Here is a 24,620-nt window from a genome sequence, read left to right on the forward strand (position 1 = left end):
CATTGGCGCCAGTTTTATTTGCGTGCGAAAATAAAGAAACACAATTTAAATGCAAGCAAAATCATACAAATAACAATAAAATTAATAGAAACAAAAACAATAGAAATTTAATCAGCAAAGACAACGGCATCGAAATCGGAATCGCCTTTGATACAAGCTGCCGATTTACGCGCAATACATTTATAAATATTTATGTATATTCACTAAAAACAACAACAACAACTCTGCCCATTTTGGTTGTGTCTGCTCCCCACATTATATGCCCATTTTAGTTATACTAATATTCAATTTCTGCTTGTGCACAAATTATAAATAAATATATACATTTATTTTTCTATTTTTTTTTTTGTTTTACTTATATAATTGAAAAAATTTTACGTTAATTGGCGCGGCAAAATGTTTGCGCTTGATTTCATATGCTGCATTTGCCAAAAATCGCGCAAATATTGTAAATAAGCCAAAGTCACAAATGTGGTTGCATAACAATTTTAAACTTAACGGCTTAACGCTTATAAGAAGCTGCAAAATTTGTAAACATTCGTTAAATGTTGCTGTGTAGAGTTGAGAACAGCATGTTGCTGCTGCGTTAAGCTATGTTGTGAAGCTTTGAGCGTAGCTTCAAATGTTGCTGCCAACTTGAGTTGTTGCTTGGGCACATTTGTTGCTGCGCTGCTGCTGCGCTGCTTCCGCTTGCTGTTAACAGCAGCAGCAGCCAATAACATTCAAGTTTGCCTGTCTTTTGCATTTTAACAGTCACTCTTCCTGTTGTCGCTCAATGTTGTTGCTGTTGCTGCTGTTGCTGCTGGCCCGCCCCTCATTTCCGTTCGTCGTTCAGCGTGCAATAACAGCAACAACAACAACAGCAACTGCAACTCATCAGCAACTAAAAGCCAGCTGTTAATTATGGACTGTTGATCTATAGCTTTATTTGTCTTTATACATATTGTATATATACACTGCCTGCATTTGTTGTTGCAATTTGTCTAGACATTTGATTTATGGCCGTGTTGTTGTTGTTTATCATTTTAGGTTTTTGCAACGCACTAAAATGTTATTTCAACAATTTTTGGCATTGCAGTTAATTGTTGTTGTTGTTGTTGTTGCTGCTGTTCCAGGCTATTTATTTATTTTTACCAAATTCATTCATTGATGCAAAACGTTTTTGACAGCCAAAACGTGCAACAACAATAACAATTCATATTTTTGTTGCTGTTGTTGCCCACAAAAATGTTGCGTGGGCGTGGCACTCACTCAAAGGCAACGCAAATAATTTAAGCAAGTGCATTGAGCACACACACACACACACACACACACACACACACACACACACACAAATGCAGACGTGTGTTATTTATAATTTAAATTTAAAACGAAATATCTAGAAATAAATTTACGTATTTTAATTTTGCTTTAATTGTTGTTGTTGTTGTTGTTAAATTTGGCAGTGCATTGACACACACACACAAAGTACAACAACAATAGCAACAACAACAAATTAACTCAGCAACATTGAAATCATCTAAAAGCTTTCAAGCTGTTCAATTAAAGCTTTTTTTGCACTCATTTTTAATGTTAAGCAAGTGAATTCTTTAAAATATATGAAAATTCAGATTAATTTGCTGCTGAAAATGAATATTTTAGACGAAAGTTCATTAAAGCGGTAGAATTAAAGCTTTTTTGGCCTGAAAAAGTTCATATTTAAAGCTTATGATCAATTAACAGCTTTAAAGCTGTTGCAATTAAGTGTAATCTGCAATTAAAGTAGCTTTAAGCTTACAAAGCTGCTGAAATTGATGAATTTGTAGCTGAAAATTAAGTCTATAGCTGCAAGCTGCTATATAAATTAAGCTGTTAAATTAAGCTTTTTTGTTAGCTTAAAGCTTAAATTTTAAAAGTGCGCAGCTTAAAGCTTACAAAGTTCTGACAGTAAAGCTTATTTATAAGTTTAAAATGAAGTTTTTAAAAAAAAAACGCTGCTTAATTAAAGCGTTTTTTTTAGCTGAAACTAAAGCTTAAAGCACGCTTAAGCAAAAGCTCTGCAAAAATAGAGTTCAAAAGTCAACAAAGTATTTAAATTGTATATTTTCAGCAAAAAATATTGTTGGTACATTTGTGCGCTTGACAACAATTCGAAGTGTGTATGCTTATTTTAATGTGTGCTTGCAACATGTGGCATATAGAAATGTGTGTGTGTGAGTGTGTGTGCTGCATTAAGAGGCAAGAACAAACAGATGAATAGTCGCACAATGTGCTAATTACAGTCAAAAGGCAGCGACAGGCATTTCAACTTCTAATAAACATTTGTGTGTCCCCATCGCCAACACGTGGTGTGTGTGTGTGTGTGTGTATTAGTGTGTGTGTGTGTTGGTGTCTTTGGTCTTCCTCTGGTCATTTGTTTTAGCCAACGAAGCAAAGCACTGAAATTCGCCTTGGCGTTTGTTGTGTGTTGCCAAATGCGTTGCTGACTCACATGACGCAGAACCTCTGCCCGCTGCTGACGTCGACGTCGGCGTCGCATTGGCGCAGCGTCACATTTTTTTATTTTTATATACAGTGTACCACTTAAGTCCCCGTACAGCAGAGCATTTTTTCTTTTTCGAACTAGAAAATTTAATCCATAAGTTATAGAAAAAAAGTTTAAATGCAGTATCTTAAATTCATTTATTGTCTGTCATTTAAGATGTATATATATTTAATATTCCAAGTCGTGTTTAACTGATCAATGTTTTAACAAATTGAAATGCAAATTTGACTCCACTAAAGTCTTCGTACAGCAAAGAAAATTAAAAGAAAAAAAATCATATTAATTAAATTAACTTTAAATAAATTAAATTTAATATTTTGTGGGATAGCCATTGGTGCTTAAAACAGAATTTAGTTGGTCTGGCATCGAATCTACCAAATGTTGTGTATATGATTGCTTTGTTTTTGAACACTCCTCTTGTAGAGTCTGGATGAGCATTGGTTTTGAGATTATATTGGGTCTCCTGAATTTTATTTCGAGCCTATCCCACATATGCTCAATAGGATTGAGATCTGTGCTTTGTGGCGGCATCTTTTAAAAATGTGGTTTATCGAACAACAGGTAAATTCGTGTGTTATAAGCAGTGTGTTTTGAGCCGTTATCTAAAACAAAAAAAATAATAACTGGCCAAGACCCAATTTTTCGGCACTTTGGACAAACTTTTTCTTGAGGATATCAATGTAGTACTTATGGTCCATCCCACAATTTATTATTTCCAGGTTTCCAACACTGCTGGCCGCCATACAGCACCATACCATTACTCCACCACCTACATGTTTGACAGTCTTAATTGTGTTTTTTGGATTATAGACATCTCCACACACGAATCCTTCCGTCCGACCCAAAAATGTTGTAATTCAATTCGTCCGAGAATTTAACTTCTTTCAAACATTCTTTAGACGCGTTTTTTTACTGCCGGGCGACGTCTAAACGTTTTATTATATTTCTGAGACTAACGAGAGGCGTGTACCCGGCATCTACGATCGGTCCCCTTACTGTCTCGGGGTAGACTCTTTTTTAAGTCGACAGTGCAAGCTGTCCACTTATTTTTGAGCCACTAACAAAAGGTTCAGTGGCCACCATTCTCTTAATTTTCAGCTTGTCTCCATGAGAGAGAGCTGGAGGTCGACAAGATTTGATCTTGCTTTCCACTTGGTCTTCATACTGAATTCGATGAATTACAGTTTGAACAGTGGATCGTGGGCAGTCTACCAATGCGGAAATTTCTGCATAAGATTTTCATTTCCTTTCCATGTAACTTAAGGATTAGCTGCCTTTTTTCAAGAGCTAAATATTTTTCTAGCATTTTTGCGCTTGGTTTGTGAGCAGTGTATTAATCTCAAAAAATGTTGGCTTAACTAATACATGTACGGCGCGAAGCATTAAAATCATTCGTATTACGCACTTTTTGCAAGACTCTGTTACATTTCTAGCACGTACTAGAATGATCTTTCTTGCTGTACGAAGACTTTAGTGGAGTCAAATTTGCATTTCAATTTGTTAAAACATTGATCAGTTAAACACGATTTGGAATATTAAATATATATACATCTTAAATGACAGACAATAAATGAATTTAAGATACTGCATTTAAACTTTTTTTCTATAACTTATGGATTAAATTTTCTAGTTCGAAAAAGAAAAAATGCTCTGCTGTACGGGGACTTAAGTGGTACACTGTATATATATATACTTTTTTTTTTTGGCAATTTTGTTTGTAGTCTACATATGTACGCACACAGTCGGAAAGTGCCTTTGAAAACTTTCCTTTGCTTTATTTTCAGTCAAAAATACCCTGTAAATGCGGCACTACAGTTGCTGCGACTAAAAAACAAAATATTCCACCATGTTAAAAAATCTTTTATATATTATAGTCTTGTTAAAAATGCTGACTTGACGCTGATTATATAAATTAAATTAATTTGTATCAATAAAAAATTTATATTAACTTTCAAGTCGAAAATTCGCTTTAAAATTTGTGTAAAAAATTGATTTATAGGGCATACTTTAGTCAGTTATAGCCAGCTGCTGCTAGACACTTTTCTTTTTGATTTTTGTGTTTAATTTTAATTTTTTTTTTATTTTTTTTTTGGCTGCGTGCGCTTTTAATTGAGTTAAAAGATCAACACAGATCAGCGTAGTATATAGCCATGGTCTGGGGTCTGGGATATATAGAGCAGGCAGTCAGCTTGTTGTTGTTGTTGCTCTGATTGTTGTTCAGGTTGTTCGCGTTGTTGTTGTTGTTGTTGTTGGTCTGCTTTAAATGTTATTTCTGTTTTGCGCCTTAATTAATTGTTGCAAAATAATTAGCGCAGAAGTTAAAGCTCAACGTTGAAATGCATTAAATGCTATAAATTAATGGACAATATATAAATAATTTTTTTTGTTTGTTTTGAAGAGCTCCAGTTATCAAATGGGCGCTGTTTGCCACGCCCACTTGGCATTTTGTTTGCTTTTTTGGGCTCAAATTTGACAGTTGAAAGTGTTGAGCTGTCAATCAGTCAATGGGGGCAATCAATCAAATTGTTTGAACCGCAACTTAATAAATCGAACGATCGTTAAGTCAATGAATTAAGAGCTAGAAGAAGCAGCAGCAGAAATAGTCGGCATAGAACAAAAAGAACAAATCCCAAGCGAACCTCAAGCAAAAAAATGGTTATTTTTTTCTTATTTATTTTTTTTCTTATTTATTTTATTTTTGGAAAATGCAGGCGGTGGAAAGCGACAAACACATTCGCCCCAGTTTATTTATTTTATAAGCAATTAAATTATTTAAGTGCAAAGCTAACAAAGCACAACGACAACAATAACAACAACAACAACAACAACAACGACAACAACAAGCAACTTGAAATGCTTGCGCGCTGCATTTCTCAGTTGCACATACCCTGTAAAAAGCATGCATACGCTTACAGGGTATGTCCTAGCACAAGTGACTCTAAAAGTTGGCAAGAAATAATAAGTAAAGTTCGTTTTTTGTGATTAAAATAACAAAAAAACAGAAAAACATATACGGTCACCCTAAAGCTTTTCATCACTAGGGTCACCCTAAAGCTCCTATCACAAGTATTACAATAAGTGTTGATAAGTTTATATTTGTTGACTCATTTATGCATTTTTTCATAGTTAAATGATTAAAAAAGTGGTCACCCTTAAGCTTCTCAGTACTAGGCAATTAATTGAAGGAACGAGGGTCACCCCAAAGCTCCTATCACATGTATTACAATAAGTGATGATAAGTTTTTATTTGTTGACTCATTTATGCATTTTTTCATAGTCTAAATATTAAAAGAAATGGTCACCCTAAAGCTCTTAAAAATACAGCTTCTAAACAAAAGAGAACTTGGAGTTTGTTATGCAATTACTGTGCATTAATTTTAAATGATGACATAACTTGGATATTATAATTTAAATTTAAAAAAAAGACAATTTCTAGGGTATCTTGCTAGTCGGTGCATGTTGTGCATGGCTGTCGCTGCATTTTGGGGACACACGACGATGGGCTCGAAATGAAGATCTCTAATGGCTGATTAAGTGCGTCGGTCGCAGAGTTGGAAGTTGCTTGTTCCTGATAATTTATGACAGCTGCTTTTGGGTGTGAGAAGCGGTGCAGAGATAGAGCAGGTGACTGCAGAGAGGGGGGGGGAGCAAACAGGCGGCGACAAAAGCAAACAAAAGTCGTCGATGGACAAACACACACACACAACTCGGGTGTGTTCTTCACGACCTGTAGACACTCTTCCCCCGCCCCCTCATCTTCCCCTTTCCCTTGCCATACCCCTTCTCCACACTCTTGCGCTCTTCTCCTTTCGCTGCTGCCTTAAAACGTAGCCTAAAAATGTTCAAGTTGCCGAAAAAAAACCAAAAAGTTCAAAAGTATAAATGCCGCAAAACGCCGCGCGTTTAAAATCGCTAGCAAAACGCGCGCACAAAAAACACACAAAAAGGGGCTCGTTCAGTTGTTGTTGTTGTTGTTGTTGTTGTTGTTGTTAGTGCTGCTGCCTTGGCAACAACAACAATAGCTAAAAGAAAAACTATTGAAACGAAAACTTTTCGCGGTCGCTGCTTATGTAAAAAGCAGCAAAGAAAAGGAGAAGCAAAAGATAGCAAAAGAAGAGAGCGCAAAAGGCGAAGAAAAAAAGATACACCTCAATCATAATGAGTGACAATTGCTATCCAATTAGCTGGCAGTTGGTAGCCCACACATAACCCAAGTATATCTCATATATATATAGATGATATAACTGAACCGCATCCGGTGCTGGTTCTTTGATGACTTTGATGCTTTCAAAGTGTATATAATCAAGGGTACTTGAACAATTTCAATAAAGTTGTTTAATATAAACGCATAATATATAAGATATAGGGTAGCAAAAATTTGTTAAACTAAATTTTTACTTGTTTTTAACAGAAATTGGAAAGAACTTTTTGAAAATTTTGCAAAATTATAAGCATATAGTTGAACTTTTCTAAGAATTTAATTTTTAAGCGCTTAGTTTGCGACAGTTTTTAAAAAGAACTGCAGAGCTTGAAGTACACATTTCAAACATAATCTAAATTAACTTAAAAGTGAATAAATTTAAGTCATATTTGAAAAAAACTTCATGAAACTCAAAAAAAAGTTAAAAACTTGCAGTTTGAGTAGAAATTTTTACAAAAAGTGACTTGAAAGTGTTGAATATAGTGTATTTAAAAGCAGAGAAATTTTATTATTATTATAGTTATAATTGAGCTCAACAAAAAAAATACACTTAAATTTAATATTCGATTTTTCTTGAACTAATTTTGTAAATAAATAAATACTAAGCTCAAATTTTGAATGTGCTGATTTTGAAAATTAAGTAGGAAAACTTGTGAAATTTTTTAGTAAAATGTGTTCTTGTAAATTTCTGCTAGCTGCTGCGTACGCTGCTTGCTGTGAGCCACTGTTGATCGAAGCGGTTGCAATTATTTTTATATTTTTTTGTTTTCTGTAAAATTTGTTTAGACAATTTGCGCATGGTCTACCAAAGCAGCTAATTTCTCCCCCTGTCTGTGTGTGTGTTGGAGTGTGTGTAGATGAGTGTGTGTGTGTATGTGTGTGTGTGTGTTGGCTATTTTGGAACAGAGCTAAAGGCAACTGGCAACGTCTCTGGCCGTAAACATGTTCAATGACTATTTCTATTTTTATTTGTTTTTGTTGTTGTTTTTTTTTGCGCTTTTTTTGGTTTTATTTTTGTGCTTTTTTTTGGTCTTAGTTTTGCATTTTTCCTCATTTACAAAACAAATCACGCGACTGCGACTTGCCCCGTCGCAGATGTCGTCAAAAGTTCAGGCAGCAACAACAACAACAACAACTTTATGTAGACGTTGTCGTTGTTGTTGTTGCTAATTTTAAATGCGCTGATAAGTTGCACAAATATTCTAAGGATGTATTTTTGTTGCTGTTGTTATTGTTCTTTTTGGTTTGATGACGTTGTTGCTGATGATGATAATGATGATCGTTTGTTGCACGAGACTCAATTTAATTTTGGGTCGACTAAAGAGAGACAGACAAGCGCTGATAGAGAGAAATAGAGAGAGAGAGGGAGAGTACTGAATTTTACCCAAAACAATTTAAACAGCATTCATAGTACACAAGCTTAAGTGAGCTTTGAGCTTACAGAAGCTTTCAAAATGCAAAAGCTGCAAATAAAAAGCTTTCATATGCTTTCAGAATTAATGAAATTATCAAATTCATCAAAAAAAATCATGTTAGAATGACCATTTATAATAACGGAATAATAATTGGATCAATTAATGTACCATTAAAGAGAGCTTTGAGCTTTAATGTGCTTTGCCAAAAGCTTCTTATACTTTTGAGCTTTCAATTAATCACTTTTAAAATATTTAATAGAACTTTGAGCTTTAATGTGCTTTCTTCAGAAGCTTTTTATGTTTTGAAGCTTTCAACAGCTTGCAATGCAATAATTAACTTAAATTAAAAAAATATTTAAACATATTAAAGAATTTTTGACTTTTAAATAGCTTTTCCATAAGCTTTTTAATATTTAAAAGCTTTCAACAGCTGTCAAATTCATTTTGCGATTTATCTTGAGTGCTATCAAAAGTTTAATGGCATTATGTAATCAACTGTAACAAACTAAATGAAACGAATGAAAGGGTATAACAGACGTCGCAAAGAAAACGGTGGAAATTTGCCATTTGCAAAGATACAAAGAAAATGTCTAAACAGTTGCACACATCATAGAAACTGACTGCAAAGGCTGCCGCCTCGTATTTATCTGAGATGCACAATTTAGATGATGCGCAAACGACAACAACAACAATAATAATATAAGGAAAATTTATTTAAGCGAAAAAGAAAGAGAGGGAAAGGAAGAGAGGGAAGACAACAGTGTGGGGCGCTGATTGCGCCTTGATAATTAATGCATGACAAGAATGCGAAATGCCGAGATGTGAAATTGCGAGTAGCGAGTGACGAGTGACGAGTAGCGAGTAGTGAACAAATTGGGCGAGTGCTAATGGAAGACAACAACAAATAAATATTTATCAATGGGCACAGCAATCAAATATTCAGTTTCAACTTGACAATTAGCCCAATTGTTGCCCAGTTTGAACCAGAAGTGAAGCCAACAAACTCTCGTTTGATTTGCATTCATTCTGGCGAACACTGAATCTCTCTCTCTTTCTCTTGCTTCTGTTCCTCAGCTGCTGAATGGAACGGAAATGCCAAAATAAAAAAAATAAAAAGAGTAGAAAAACAAATCCGAAACCCACGAAATCTGTGAAGCGTATCTGTATCTATAGGCTGTGTATCTGTATCTTATTTGCCTACGCGACTGCAGTCGAAAAATATAATAAAAAAACAAAAAAAAAAACACAAAAAACAGAGTCAAATTAATTAACACACACTCGATTGTATTTGGCCTTTTTTTTTTTTTTTTCTTTTAGCCATGTCTGGCTTTTCTTTTTTAGCTCTTTTTGGGTGGGCGAGCGAACGAAGTCAGCCCAAAAAATCGAACAAAAAACTCGAACTGCAACTCGAACTCTGCTGCAATTTGACACTTTTGTGGGCATTAAGTGCTTCCTCTGCCTACACGCGACTCTCGGCGCTGAGCCTCAAGCTGAAAAAGGCTGAAAAACAGCAACAACAAAAGCAACAACAACAACAAAAAATCAGCTAAGCCAAGTTAAGCCAAGTTGCAATCGTTGAGGATGGCGACGCCTCGTCTCGAAGCCAAAAAAGGCTGGCAATGTTGCCAGTTATTGCAGTTGTTGCCGTTGTTGCAGCATTGCAACCGGCAACAAATTGGTTGCATTTCGTTTTTCGACTGCCTGACATGCAACTGACACTGACGACGGACGGATGAGACGAACGGACGGACAGACAGACGGACGGACAGACAGACAGACGGACAGACAGACGGACGGATAACGACGGCCGGCTCATTCGTTTTTGGGAGGCTGTCGCGACAGCCCCAAACAAAAAAGCCAACAAAAAAATAACAAAAAACTCAAAGAAAGGCTAAAGGAAAACTTGCAAAAGCCGAAATTTCAATGCTCTAAAAGATGCTTATAATTTCAGCAGTACACAGAGAATGCAGTGCATTTAAAAATACTCAAAAAATTGACGATTTTATAAAAAAAAAATTAAATAAAATGATTAAACATTTAAAAAACTAGAGTATGGAAAAGCTTGACTCAGTTTTAACAGCCTAAAAGTGAAATAAGACAACATAATAAATGTTTAGCGTCTATAAAATATATGCAAAGACTATAAGCAACAATTTAGACCTATATGATGATGTGATAGTCAATTCAGATAAATCAACAGTTCGCAAAATCTTAGAATTTTATTATAGAATCAAGCTACGCTTTGGACTTTTTTGAAAAACTGCATAAAATTTAAAAATTCTCAAATTTTAAAACAAGCCAACTTAAGAACTGAGCGTTAAGATCATATAAAAAGAAGTAGTTGGATAACTATGATCATATATCATATGAACAATATATTAACACGAGAAAATTAAAAAAAAAAAAATGTTTAACAAATTTGTGGGCTTAAAAACTCTAAGATTTGCCTATAATAATAATAACAAAAAAATAAATACAGGAACCAACAGTTCAGATCATATGTTTAAGAACACAGTCATGATTAGTTTTTTTATGAAAGTTCTAACCAGATTTAAGAGATTTGCTAACTTTAAAAAATGTAAAATAGTTGTTTTCAAAAATATCTGAGCTTTAATAGATATAGTATATAATAAGATATGATAATTATTAAAAAAAGACTTTGCATTCTTGAAACTCTGTGATTATTTTGTTGCCACAACAAAAGTCAACATTTAAAATGCTTTAAACTTAAAAAAATTAAACCTTTAGTTGCTTTTAGCACAAACTACAGTTAGTTGGTAACATATAGCACCAAAAAAGTGAAATACTCTTGCATTAAAAGTATAAATATGGCAACAAAAAAATGGGGGGGGAAAAAAAGGCAACTTTGGCGTCTGACAGACGTCGGTGGCTGTGACTGTGGTTCAGACTTAACGTTTTAACGTGTTTCGTGGTTGTTGCTGTTGTTGTGGTTGTGGCTGTTGTTGTTGTTGTTTTTCATCTGCTTGTTGTATTCGTTAAAGATCATGGATATGTTTGCCGAGATGCCAAAACGGAACGTCGTCTCGTTTTGCTGCTTTACGTAGGCACATCTTGATTTTAGTATTCGTTGTGGTTGTTGTGGTTGTTGTGGTTGTTGTAGTTGTTGTTGTCTTTTACACGCATTCATTAAAAATAAGTTAACAACTTTTTAACACCTAACTGGGCGGCAGACAGTTGAATAAATGAATTATGCTGACGAATGGCGAATGGGGCATAAGCAATGCCAACAAGCAAAGGGGGGCAGAAAGAGGGGTAGAGGGGTATGGAAAGAGTGGAGGCAACGTAGGCCGACTGCCGCCTTGTCCATTCATAGGTAGAGGGGGGAGGGAAATCAGCTTGTTAATCAGCTAAATTAAATGCGAAATGAACAAAACGAATTGGTAGTTAGTAGTTGGTCAGATCTCTTCGCTTCTCTTCTCTTCTCTTCTCTGCTTCCCTTTCCTTTGCCCCCCTTCAACAATCTGGCTAAAAACGTGCGTGGTTTCTGATGTTTGATTAGCCTATTCCTCCCCTCTGATAGTTTTCCCTTCATAGCGACTACGCTAGTCCCCAAAAAAAAAAAAAAAAGAACTGTTTGTTTGCGTTGGTTTTTCATTCATTAAAAAAAATATAAGGCCCATGCGTGTGTGTGTGTGTGTGTGTGTGTGTGTGTGTGTGTGTGTGTGTGTGTGTGCATGTGTGTGTGTATGTTGTTGCCCGAATTTGTAGTCTGTAGTCTGTGGGCCACAACAAACGACTAAATTATGCTGAGCTTTTAATTAGCACTATGCATCTTTTTTTTATCCTACCTATCCTCCCCTTCCCCCTCCCACTCCCTATTGACTTGTCTATATCTATGTTTTTATGTGGGTGGCAAGTGTTAGGCCATGATAAGCCATTGATTTGTTGTTGTTTGCCATGGGCTTTATGTTATTTTGGTTGCATGGTGTTTGGCTCTCAAAATTATTCAGTTAAACCCAATCTTAAGTTGTTGGCTTTGTGTTAACGACAAGCGATTTTGTGAAAAGTTTACGACTAGTTGTATAATAACATTTTAAATGCACACCATTAAAATTCAATGAGTAGGCCTATACAAATTGAGCAGTTGTCGTCATTTGCAGTTGTTAGCTTTATGTAAACGACTAACGATTGCTATGAAATTAAGTACAAAGCAATAAAACAAGGGAAAATGTAGTTTACAAAAACAATCATATGAAAATATGCTATATTAATGAAGTTAGTCCCAGTTTCAGTTAATAAGTTCATGTAAACGACGAGTGATATCAGTGAAATGAAGTACAATGCACTAAAGCAAAGGAATATGTAGTTCACAAAAAGAAATGCAATAATAAATGCTAGAATAAGGACGTTAGCCTCTTTTCAAAGTAAGAACTTTATGAAAACGACGAGCGATTTCATTGAAATTAAGATTTATATAACTAGATTAAGAAATATATTGTTAGCACAAAAATTTGCAGCGATAACTGTAGTAATTCTAAAGTTGGACCCATTTGCTGATAATAACTTTATGTAAATGACGAGCGATAATGAAGTAATAGAATAAAGTGGTTAGTTTCAGTATATTTAGCTACAAAAATGCATAAATACTCGCTCTACAGTCATCATCATCATTATTGTAAGATGAGAAACAGCTCAAAGTCGTTACAATAAAACCGCAATCTGTTTTTAATTGAAAAAAAAAATCATCTAATACGGTAAAGAAAGAATAGAAATACAAATAATAAGAAATAATAAGTTATACGCTAGAGTTCCCTAGAGTCTTCTCATTCTAAATGCTCTCTTTCTCTTTGTGTGTAGCAGAAACAGGAAATGCAGCTAATCAAGCGTGTGAGTTTTAACAAATTGAGCTGCATTTAGAACTGAAGGAGCTATAGATTGGGAAATGGAAATGAAAATGAAAATGGAACTGAGTATAAGAATTAGACTGTTTCAAAGCAGCTTAAACACAAAGACGAGCTACTTTCTACAGTTCTTTCGATGTGTGTTGTGTGTTTTTGGGGTTGCCGACGCCGTTGTGTCTCGACAGGCAGCGAGCGGAAGGGAATTCCCGTTTTCCGGATTAGCACAAGCATAAAAAAAAAACTGAAAACTGTTGGAAAATAAAAGAATGGAAAACCCAGAAGTAGCAACAGAAGTAGAAATTGCCGGCTGTCCGTCTGTCCGTCGGTCGGTCAGTCGGGGATTAAGGGTGCGAGCCATGGGCAACGCCTAGGCACCGACTTGGCCCAAAAACTACCTGCGAGGGGAAAAACCCTCACATAGTGCAAAAAAATATAAAATAAAATAAAAACACATCATGAACAATTTGTTGTTTTATGAGCCGCACAACAAAAACGGGGCGTATGCGCAATCTTAGCTCAACTTATGCAACGTAATACGATATGATACGATATATGATATGAGAATGTTATTATATTATATTATACACAGCAACAAAATTTTAAACCATGCTAAAATTCAAGTTTAAAATTCTTGAGTATTTATTCAGAATTATTATTTTGTGAAATTTAGAATATGTGAATAAAATTTCAGCGACTTAAAATCTTATAGAGCCCCGAAAATTCAAATATTTCCTGAGAGTCAAATTCTAGCTTGGTTTGATATTTTTGTTGATTGGCTTAAGAAAATCCGGGTTTATCGAATGATATTGCATGGGAATGATTTTATTGCGGTATACCGAATTTTTTTCTTTTGATAAAGTACTGCCCAATTTTTTGAATTTGTAATTAAATATTTTTAAACTTGCTACAATATTTGATCGTATATAGTAAAGCCGAATAATTCCGGGATTACCGCATTGGATCGAAACCAAACATTTTCTTTCTTTCTGTGTATGACTTGAGAATGATATAATATTATAATGGAATGGAGACTTACCCGCTGGTCTATTGGAGCGCCTGGCCGTGTCGGACTCCTCGAACATGAGCGGCGCATGGCGTCGCGCTTGTACCGTTAGCGGCAGACAGCTGGACAGGCAAAGGAGCAAAGCGATGATAAGAAGTTGTTGCAATTTGCTTTGATAATGATATGTGTTGCTGCTGTTGCTGTTGCTGCTGTTGCTGCTGCTGGTGTTGGTGTTGGTGTTGGCATCTGTGTCTCCGGCAATTGTTTGCCTGCTGTCCAGTGTCTGCACGGTTCCTGTGGCCGTAGCCAAGGCGGCAGCATTCGTCAAGTTGTTCACCATTTTTCGTTAAGATTTGCCTTTTCTGCTTTTTTTCTTTTTTTTTTTTGCAATATTACAAACAGATTATTTTTGCAATTTGACAATTTTTGCACACACAACAAAAAAAAAGATCAAGTAATTTGGCAACAGAAAAAAAAAGATATAATACAAAAATTATAATTAAAATTTGAGTTAAGATTTCTGTTTTTTTTTTGTAACTTGCAGACGCAGAACCGACTGAACCGATCCGTACCGAACCGAACCGTACCGACAAACGACGAACCGAGCGTACGTTATTTTAGTTTTTCCTTAACTTTTCAATGCTTTGATTTGTTTTTCTTTTAATTTTCTTATATTATTATTATTTTGCTCAGTGCTTTATGATTAGATAACACACGCGTGTTAACTGTTGTTCTGTTTAAACCAAGACACTTTGCTGCTGGTTGCACTTTTCGCTGGCAAGCAAAACTCTTTTAATAATTTCTATAAATATTTTTTTTTGTTTGATTTTAATACACAATTTGTTTGTTGCACATTTTACACGCTGTTTTGGCCCCAAAAAAATAAATGGCTGTTGTTGTTGGTTGGTTGTTAGTTGTTGCTTGTTGCTTGTTGCTGATTGTTGTCTGTTGTCTGTTGTTGTTTAGATAGCTCACGGGCGCACGCTTCTACTGATGATACGGATGCGCGTGCACGCCAGTGTGTGTGTCTGCTGCTGCGTGCTGCGCGGTCTGCCATGTTTTGTGTTGCAACGTGCCCAATGTGCGTGCGGTGCGTGTTGTGCAGCAGCGTGCAACGCTGGCAGCGTGCAGTTGCGTTTAGCGAAAATAATGCCACACCGCGAGCGAACGAGCGCGCGCAGCCAGCTAGGCGCGACCAGACAGCGCGAGATTGCGCAACGCAAACGCGAGCGCAACACGCAAGCGCAACAGAAGCGCGCGTGAGCAACAAAGTTGCGGTTGGCTTCTGCTGCTGCTGACGCTGACGTCGCGACGCATCGTGGCTGATCGTGCGCGCTCGGCTTTTGCTGTCGCTTTTGGCAGCAGCAGCAATTTTCCTTTGCTGTTATTGTTGTTGCTGCTGCTGCTGCTGCTATTGTTTGCCATTTGCTTTTGGGCTAAACTTGCGCTGTTGTTGTGTTCTCATGTTGTTGTTGGTGTTGTTGCTGCTTGAGTCGCGTGTCTCAGAGATGCTTGCCCGATGACGAACGACGCGTCGTTGAAAGTTGAATGAGCGCATGCGTGCCGTCCCTCCCCCACCCCCTGTCTATTTCTATACCACCCCTCCCCTCTGACTGCTCCTACTTCCTGTTCTGCTCACCCACTGCGTCCCCATCTTGTTTTAACATGCGCGCAACATGTTGCTTAGTTTTGCATTTGACGCAACATGTTGAGAGGGCCACCTGACTGACTACCTGGCTGACTGCTTGTGCAAATTGCGTTGCGTTGCGTTGACTGCGCGTGGGCGTGAGCGTCAGCGTCAGCGTCGGCGTCAGCGTCAGCCTACGCTGTGGGCGAGGGAAATGAAGTTGCATAGGCGTTAGCAGAGTGCAAGGGCGTTGTGCAAAAGGGAGAGCAAAAAGTGTCTGTGTGTGTGTGTTGGTGTTGGTGACATTTGTCGGCGCATCCTGTGAGCCAATCGCAGACTTGCATTAGCAAGAGAGGACCGCACCTCTCTGCTCTCTCTTCCTTTCTCTCTCTCTACGTGTGTGTGTCTGTGTGTATCTATGCTTAATTATCGCGATAAGATAAGTTCCACTAGGGAGCATGTCCATTTGTTGTGCTGTGCTTATTAGTTCATCATCAGTTAGACAGTTAGTCAATATACCCTGTAATCATAGCGCTGCTAAAATAGGCTAGAGTACAACGCAACTAAATTAACTAAATTTTATAGCAAAACTTTGGCAAAAGTATTTCTTCAATGAAATAGTTAAAGGAAAGACTAAAAAAAAAAATTAATTTAAAAATTTACGCAATACAAACATTTTTTTTTTACCGAACATTACTTTTTTCTCTCTTGCATTTCTTGCACTTTTTTAGGAAATTTATTGGGCCCAATGAATATGAACCGCTTGAAAAACATTAAAGTTAAGAGCCGATAAGCAACTCTGCATAATCCGCAAATTTAAGTTAATCATATAGGCACCTTCTTAAGATATATAAGGACATTTATTAGTCTAGCACTCCATAGATTATTAAGGTACTTCTCACTTTCATCTAGTTCTTAAATGTTAATCCAAAGTAGAGCTCATTAATCTTAGCAATGTTGTTGACTTGCTGAACTTTGTATGCAAATAAGGAAGATTTAAATGTTAAGTACTTGATAAGAAAGGTGCCTCAGAAATCTGTCAACGTTGAGATAACTCTAGTAAAAAATGTAACGGTTCCGGTTTCGAAATTTTTTATTGTATTTAGTATAATTTGAATGCAGAATGCATTTAAGGGCCAAACCATGATCAAAATGACATTCCGCTTGAAAATCAGTTCAGTTTTAATAAAGTTATGAAAGTTTGAAGTTAATCAAACCTTTGACCTAGCAGCTTTACAAGTCAAAGTTTTTGTTCAATTTGTCATGATTTTTTACCAAAAAAATGAAAGGTCTCAAAATCAAGTTTAAAGTGTTGTTTTATACTAATTACGATATAAGAAAACGATTAAAAGTAAACACTAGAGATTTAAAATTTAAAATTATCAAAATTTCAAAGGGGGGACCCTTAGCATTGAAATCACAACCAGGATCTGAAGAAGTAAATTTTTTTTTTATAAATTAAATGAAATTTAAATGCAGATATAAATAATAGGTTAAACCATGATTATAACGACATTCCGCTTATAAATCGGTTCAGTTTTGACAAAGTTATGGAAGTTCCAAGTTGAACATACCTCTGACTAAGCAACTGTACAAGTCAAAATTTTTGTCCGATTTGACATGATTTTTTACAGAAAAATAAAATGTCTCAGAATTGAATTTAAAGTGTTGTTTTATACTAATTATGATATAAGGAGTTGATTTAAAGTGAAAACTTGAGATTTAAAATTTTAAATTTCCAAAATATCAAAGGGGGGACCCTTAGCATCTTAACCATGATTTAGAGAAAAATAATTTTTTTTAGCAAATTTAAATAAATTTGAATGGAGGATGAATTAAAAAGCCAAATCAAGATCAGAATGACATTTCGCTTGAAAATCGGTTCAGTTTTGATAGAGTTATGGCCGTTTGAAGTTGGTAAAATCGAGACTAAGATCCAGAGACAATTTTTTATTTTAACGAAATCAATTTAATATGATTGCAGAATGAATTAAGAGAATTAAGAATTTAAGCTGACAATTTTGGACAACAGTTTCGGTATTATTTCCTGTGTAAAATGATTCATTTTATTTTACTTTTAATGCAATAAGATTTAAAGGGATCTGGGAAATTCATTTCTAATACGTTCTAGCATCATTCTTATGTGAAATCTTGCTGCTTTATTTTTTTTAACCAATCTCCTATCTTAGGCATTGTCCAAACCAGTTTTGAGTTAGGGAAATTAATTGTGTAAAGTGCAAGTCATGGCAAGGCGTTAATCGAAAGCTGCTAATTTCTTGATTATACGATCAATTAACTACGGCCAGAAATATATGTATGTATATAGAGAAATATTCGGGAAATGGCTAAATCAGCAGATTAATCATACACAACTTCTTAGATGAATTTTCCATTTGCTTTTCACATTTCTTTTCATTTCTTCTCATTTTGTTTGCGTTCTTCTCTTCTGGTCTTCTGGTTGGCGACAAATCCCTTTATGGCCGCCGATATATCATTTTAAAGCCAGAACATACTTGTACAAATATATTTATGTCTTCATATGATTCGCAACATGTTGTTGTTTCTATTTTCAATGAGTTGACTGTGGCACGTGTGAGCGCAATTAAAAAAATGGTCACAAATATATTAAGCATTAGTAATAAATAATGTGGCAAAAGAAATATGAAAAAAAATTATGACAATGTTTTAACAAAAGTTGAGTTTTCAATTTAAACAATGCATAGGGGAATTGAAAATGCTCTTACGGCTAAAGGAATTTAAATATATATATATCGGAATAAATTAAAAAAAAAAAAAAATTTTTTTAAAAGAAAAAATAATATTTGTAGTTATATTTGAATTTTTATAAAAAAATATTGTGGGTAGTGTAGTTAGCAGCTGTAGGAAATTTTAATATTATAACTAAGTGTTTAGAATATAAACTTTAGATTATAAGGCAGTCTTTTAAGAAATTATTTTTCCTTCTCATTAGGCTTCTATTAGTTCAAGTATTAACTGTAGCAAATTTTATGAATGTAGCTTTAATAGAAGCTGAGTTCAGATAGTTTGTTAAGGAAGTATGAAAAGCTTTTGAAATTAAATTGAACTTACTTATAATTAAAGTGTCGTATTTACATTGTTCCTAAGCAATTTATCATGCTGGTAGCAAAATTTATTGCTCAAGTTAACTACGTCGATCGTAAAGATTTCTATATATCTTGTTGCTGATAGTAAGAAAATGATATTTTATAGTATAAAAATGAAATTTTCATTGAAATTGCAAGACTAAAAGTCGAGTTCAAATAGGAGAAAAGGCGAAAGAGATGGTTTTTTTTAACTTTAGCGTTGCATGTCTGTCTAAACAATGCATATACCCTTTTGGCAGGGTATAAATATGCAGAACACCGTCAGACAAGTTTTGTATGCTGAAGAGTGACGAGTGCCGACTGACGAGGGCTGTTAGAAGAGAGTGGAGAGAGGAGAGGGGAGAGGGGAGAATGATGAGTACAGTGGGAAGAGAGGGGGAGGAAAGAGGGAATTCTGAGGAGACGTTTAGTTAATTAATTTGTTTGCTTTCGATGTCGATTTCATTATCAACAAGCAGAAGACAGCAGAAAAAACGCAGACAACAACAATAGCAACAACAACAGTGACAAAAAACAACAACAATTTAAATGTAGCGCCAGGCGTTGGCAATAAAATCGCGCGATATCGTTAACAATAATTTCTGTCACTCTTAAAGCAAAAATAAAACAAATTAAAATAGTTGAAGGAAAACTAAAACAACGGCAAATCATAGCATCGAATATTATGAAATAATATGCACGAAAATAGGCAGATGGCAACCGGCAACAACAGTAATAATTTATTTATTATTATTATTTTAATTTTTTGTTTTATTTATTTTTTCGTTTTTTATTTTGCTTTTACATTTCATAATTTTTTTCGCATTGAATTTTTACGCGAAGAAATATTTGTGTTTTCCTTTTTTTTTTTGTCAGCCTCATTTAAAGCGCTGCCCGCAGCGACGCCAGCGTCAACGTCAACGTCGACGTCGACGCCGACGCTGGCGTCGTCTGCGATTTGAAATATTCCTATAAATGTTTTGGCCTCACGGCCCAAAAAAAAAAGAAAGAAAAAACAACAACAACTACACACACACATATAGCTAGATCGAAATATATATATATATATATATATTGCATATATGTATGATATATCTGTATATCTGTAAAAGTGCGATATCTGTCGCTTGTCTATAGTATGAACAGAAATGTTAAATGTCTGAAACATGCGTACAAAATGCTAATGCAAAACCAGCAACAACAACAGCAACAACACCATAAACAACAACAACAACAGACAGACAGCAATCAACAATCAGCAGCAAAAGCGAGAGAAAATAAAAGACAACAAAAAAAAAAGAAAGAATGAAAACAGTTTTTCTAGACGGCAAAAGAACAGAAACAGAAAAATGCTTTTCTTTTGATTTATGTACTTTTAGCGAGCGACGTCGACAGCGCTGTCGCCGTCAGCAGCAACAGCAGCAGCAGACACATACATAGATAATAACTTTGGTATTTGATTTGTGTTGCACTTGCAACAAAACAGTTGTGGCATATTATGAAGTTTCCATGCAAATCAGATGCAAGATAGTTGCACTTCAATTCTTCCCAGGAACTCAACGTATCTTGTGGAATTAAGATACATTTATGCATCGGAAAGTTACACCATGAAGTTAGCTCATGCACTGAAAGAAAATACCAACTTCTATAATCACGAACATGCTTAATATAAGAATAAAAATCTTTTATTGTTAGGGAACTACAAATATGTCATGTTTTATTTAAATTCTGGTTAGAGTTGCCACTTCAGTTGGGAGCAAGCGCGGGTTCGAGTTCCACTCTTTCTACACTGATAAAAAAAATGTTCTAATATCAAGATTTTGGTCTCAGAACTAAGATTTTTGGTCTAAAAAATACGTCGAGAGCATAAAATTCTTAAATTATGAGAACACATCTCGATTTTAAAAACATTTTAAATAAGACCAAGTTCTTATTAAAAAAAAAATGCTCCTAAAATTAAAATTTAAAAATAAAAACAATAAAAATTATTTTTAATATTTATAATTTTTTTTTTTTTTAATTTCGATTTATTTACATTTTATTCTGTTTTAGTAATATAATAAAAAAAATTGTTACGAGTGGGATTCGAACCGCCGCTTACTGCTTCACATCTGAAGCGGCTTCTCTACCCACAGAACCACGGGGCCACAATTTGTTTGATACCAAATAGTACCTATCTATACTTCCTAACAATTTAAGATTTTTCTTATATAAAGATTATAAGATTTTTTAGATCAATAATCTTACTTTTAGTAATTTGCTCTTAAAATAATCTTATTTTAAGAACAAAATATTTTAGATGAATGTTCTTGATTTTAGAAGTTATTCTTTTTTTCAGTGTAAGCAAAAATATTGTAAAAATGAAGTTTAATAGCATAATTTTGGATTTAGTATTTTTCCGATGGAAAAGTTTAACTTTCTCAATTGTTTTCATATTTTTACTTATTATCAAAGTGATAAAATGATTCATATCTTTTAAACCTAAGACAATTGATAGTGGTCCAGTGGCTCAATGGTTAGAGACGCCTGTCACAAATAGAGCTTTATTAGTTTGTAAACGTGGGTTCGTTTCCCACTTACATAAAAGAAATAAAAATAATTTTTTTCAGTTTTTCGGTATAAAATTACAGTTTCATTTTAGATTGTAAAATATTACACAAGCATTTGTGAGGTCGGTGGCTCTCTAGTTAGAGTCGGCGACCTGTCACATGCATAGAACCTCAGTTTGAAAAATATCTGGGCTCGATGTGTCAAAAAAAAAAAATTTTTTACCTAACATTTATTACATCATAAAATGGTTTCTCTGTTGCATTTTTCTAGTCTTTTTATGGGATTTTGATCAGTGTTGTTTTTGTGATTTGAATCTATATCTACTTTTTGAAAATAAACACGTTAATCTCAAATCCATGACGTACTTATGGTATTATTTAATAAATTATCCATTTAACTATTTATCTGCATTTCTGTTAACATATCTGCAAAAGCCAAAAATTAAAAAACTTCTTGAAATAATTGCAACATTTTTGACAGTACAGTCGCTTTGGCTGGAATTTAATGCTTGGTGTTAAACATTTATGGAATTATTGATAACATAAAACACAAAAGTTTTTCATACTAAGACTTGATTTTCGGCCGATCGGTTCTATGACAGCTAAATGTTATTGAGGACCGATTTGAACCAAATTCGGTCAGGAATTATAACTTATAACTTATATTCTATCAGTTTGGTTAAGATATCTCAAAGAACAATAAAAAGTTTCATACTAAATCTTGAATTTGACCAATCGGTCCTATGGGAGCTATATGATATAGTGATCCGATCCAAAAAACGAAATAAACTTGAACTGCCTGCAATATAGAGGTACATACATACCAATTTTGGTGTCTCTAGGTTTTTATAGTCTCTGACATAATGTGGATATGAAATTTTCTTTGTCGATTTTTAGGAGGAGCTAAACTTTTTTTTATGGATAGACATTCGCCATTTATTTGCCATTACGATTTTACGAATAGAGCACTTGGGGAATTATTAACAAGTAATTTGTTTAGTTGTCGTGTGATTATATGATTTTATTTTATATAGCTTTTATATGGCTAAACGTGCAGCCAGACATAATAAATGTGTGTTTGTTTGTTTTACGATACACTACACTGAAAAAAAGACAAACTTCTAAAATCAAGAACATTCATCTTAAATATTTTGTGCTTAAAATAAGATTATTTTAAGACCAAATTACTAAAATTAAGATTATTAATCTATATAATCTGAAAGTCTTAAAATAATTTTTTTAAATTTATTTTTTGATTTTAATTTTAAGAACATTTATTCTTAAAATAAGAACTTGGTATTATTTGAAATGTTCTTTAAATGAAGATGTGCTCTCTTACTTAAGAATTTTATGTTCTCGACGCCTTTTTTTAGACCAAAAATCTTAGTTCTCAGACCAATATTTTAATTTTAGAACATTTTTTTTATCAGTGTATATATGTTATATATATGCATATAGTATAGATCAATGCAATCACTTGCTTATCGGTCTCGCCCATTGTCCAAGCTAAGACTTTAATGTGTTTACACCGAATTGTTAACGGTAGCGATCGTACGATCGACCGACCGATCGACCGATCGAACTGATCGTTAGTCTAAGAATTATATCATCGTTATTATTGCGTTGATTGATTGTTGTAATTGTTATTGTTGTTATTGTTGTTGTTAATGTAATTGTTTGGCCCAGAATGTGCGCTAACTAATTAAGTTGACTGATAACTGGAACGTTCTATGCAGTTTGCCGTTTGTTGTTGCCGTTTGCCATTGACGTTGCGCATACGACGCGTAATCCGAGACTGAGATACAAATTCGAACGGTAGCTGGCAGCATGTCTTAACATTTTAGACGCACCGACAACCGCAGCTATCGAAAACGACAGACTGACAATCAAAGTAAATCAAGACTTTGGTCTCTCTCCTGCTCTCTCTCTCTCTCTCTCTCTCTCTCTCGCTCTCGCTCTCCTCTCTTAACTATCTGTCTATGTCTATCTATCTTTCTATGTTTCTCTGTGTCTTGCTCTTCTCTAGATATTTGCATTTGTTTCTGTTCTGTTCTCGGTGCAAATATTGAAATTCATCAATCAATCAAATTATGCATTTGTATCACAGATATACATATGTATTTTTTAGCGACCTATCTGTATATATACCATATATATATCTAGCTGAAATTCCATTTGTAACTGTGCCACAACTATATAAGTATCTCGGTTCTACATCTGTATGTATCTATGTGACCATGTTGTATGTATGTGTAACTGTAACTGTAGCCTTGCAGCTTAATATGTATATATTTATTAATACCCTGTAGTTCTGATTGTCCCTATCTATCATTATTGATAGGCAAGAAGTTTTATCCCGAATATTCACAGCGTTACCATATGGTAACAAGCAATAGGCATTTACTAAAACTTAATTTTTAGACAACATATTAACATTAGACTATCTTTAATATGATATTCTAGGAGTAAATTGTTGTCTCTAACTGATAAAAATTGATTGAAACAATCTCTTGAAGCTAGCTAATCGAAAAATGCGCTTTAAGTTGTTCACTTTATTCTGCAGTGCAAGAAAACGGCATTTGGCAATTCGTTACAAGTAAATTTAATTGATTTAACTAATTTTAGTACTGAACTATAGGCAATGCACAAATCATTAGAAAGGTAAAAGAGTGCTCTTTTTAATTATAAAAAAAAATTCGGGAAAAAACACTTTTTTTCGGTAAATTTACTCTTTTTATTTTGGTGTTACCATATGGTAACGCTGGAAAGTACAGGGTACAAGTTTTTCCCATACATTTTAATCTACATCTTATGATATAGTGCACCGATTTGAACTAAATTTGGTATATATATCAAGAAGGAGCCCCCCTGTTGGATAAAGCTGTGTTTATTAGACTTTTTCGCAAATATTCGTATTTTGTAGTTTTAAAAAAAAACCTGTACAATGTTATTTCCAGCGTAACCATATGGTAACACCCGAAAAAATGGTTCTGTCAATTATCCTGACAAGGACGAATAAAAGAATGTCATTTTTGGTTTCAGCGTTCTCAAATTTATCAGTCCTGAAAGTTTCATGAAGAAACTCGAAAAGCAGTTGCTCAGGTCGATTCGGGTTGAGCCCAGTGGCGTAATGGTTAGAGTCGCCGAAATGCCACAAACAGAACTTTTTTCAGTTCGGGTTCCCGGGTTCGAATACCGCTCCGAACAGACATGAATAAAAAAAATTAAATAAAATATTCATTCGTTGTCAAACTATTAAAAATTGAAACTAAAAATAATTCAAAAAAAAAAACAAAATATTTGAAATATATTTTTTTTTGTCACTTTAAAATGCC

The 24,620-nt window shown here is 34.6% G+C and overlaps 1 protein-coding gene across 3 annotated transcripts in view; it reads right to left on the minus strand.

The window, feature by feature from the left end:
- The window catches only part of LOC117780430 (dorsal-ventral patterning protein Sog), a 48,018-nt gene that overhangs the window by 16,969 nt on the left and 6,429 nt on the right, over positions 1 to 24,620 (minus strand). For 2 of the 3 annotated variants that reach the window (XM_034616977.1, XM_034616959.1), the window contains exon 1: positions 14,039 to 14,897. In XM_034616977.1, coding sequence (XP_034472868.1) covers positions 14,039 to 14,345 — 307 coding nt within the window. In that variant the 5' untranslated portion in view covers positions 14,346 to 14,897. Of the gene's footprint in view, positions 1 to 14,038; positions 14,898 to 24,620 lie in introns of those variants that run through there. The other variant, XM_034616969.1, reaches the window with a different exon arrangement.

Source organism: Drosophila innubila, chromosome X (assembly GCF_004354385.1).
Source record: "Drosophila innubila isolate TH190305 chromosome X, UK_Dinn_1.0, whole genome shotgun sequence".
NCBI lineage: Eukaryota > Metazoa > Arthropoda > Insecta > Diptera > Drosophilidae > Drosophila > Drosophila innubila.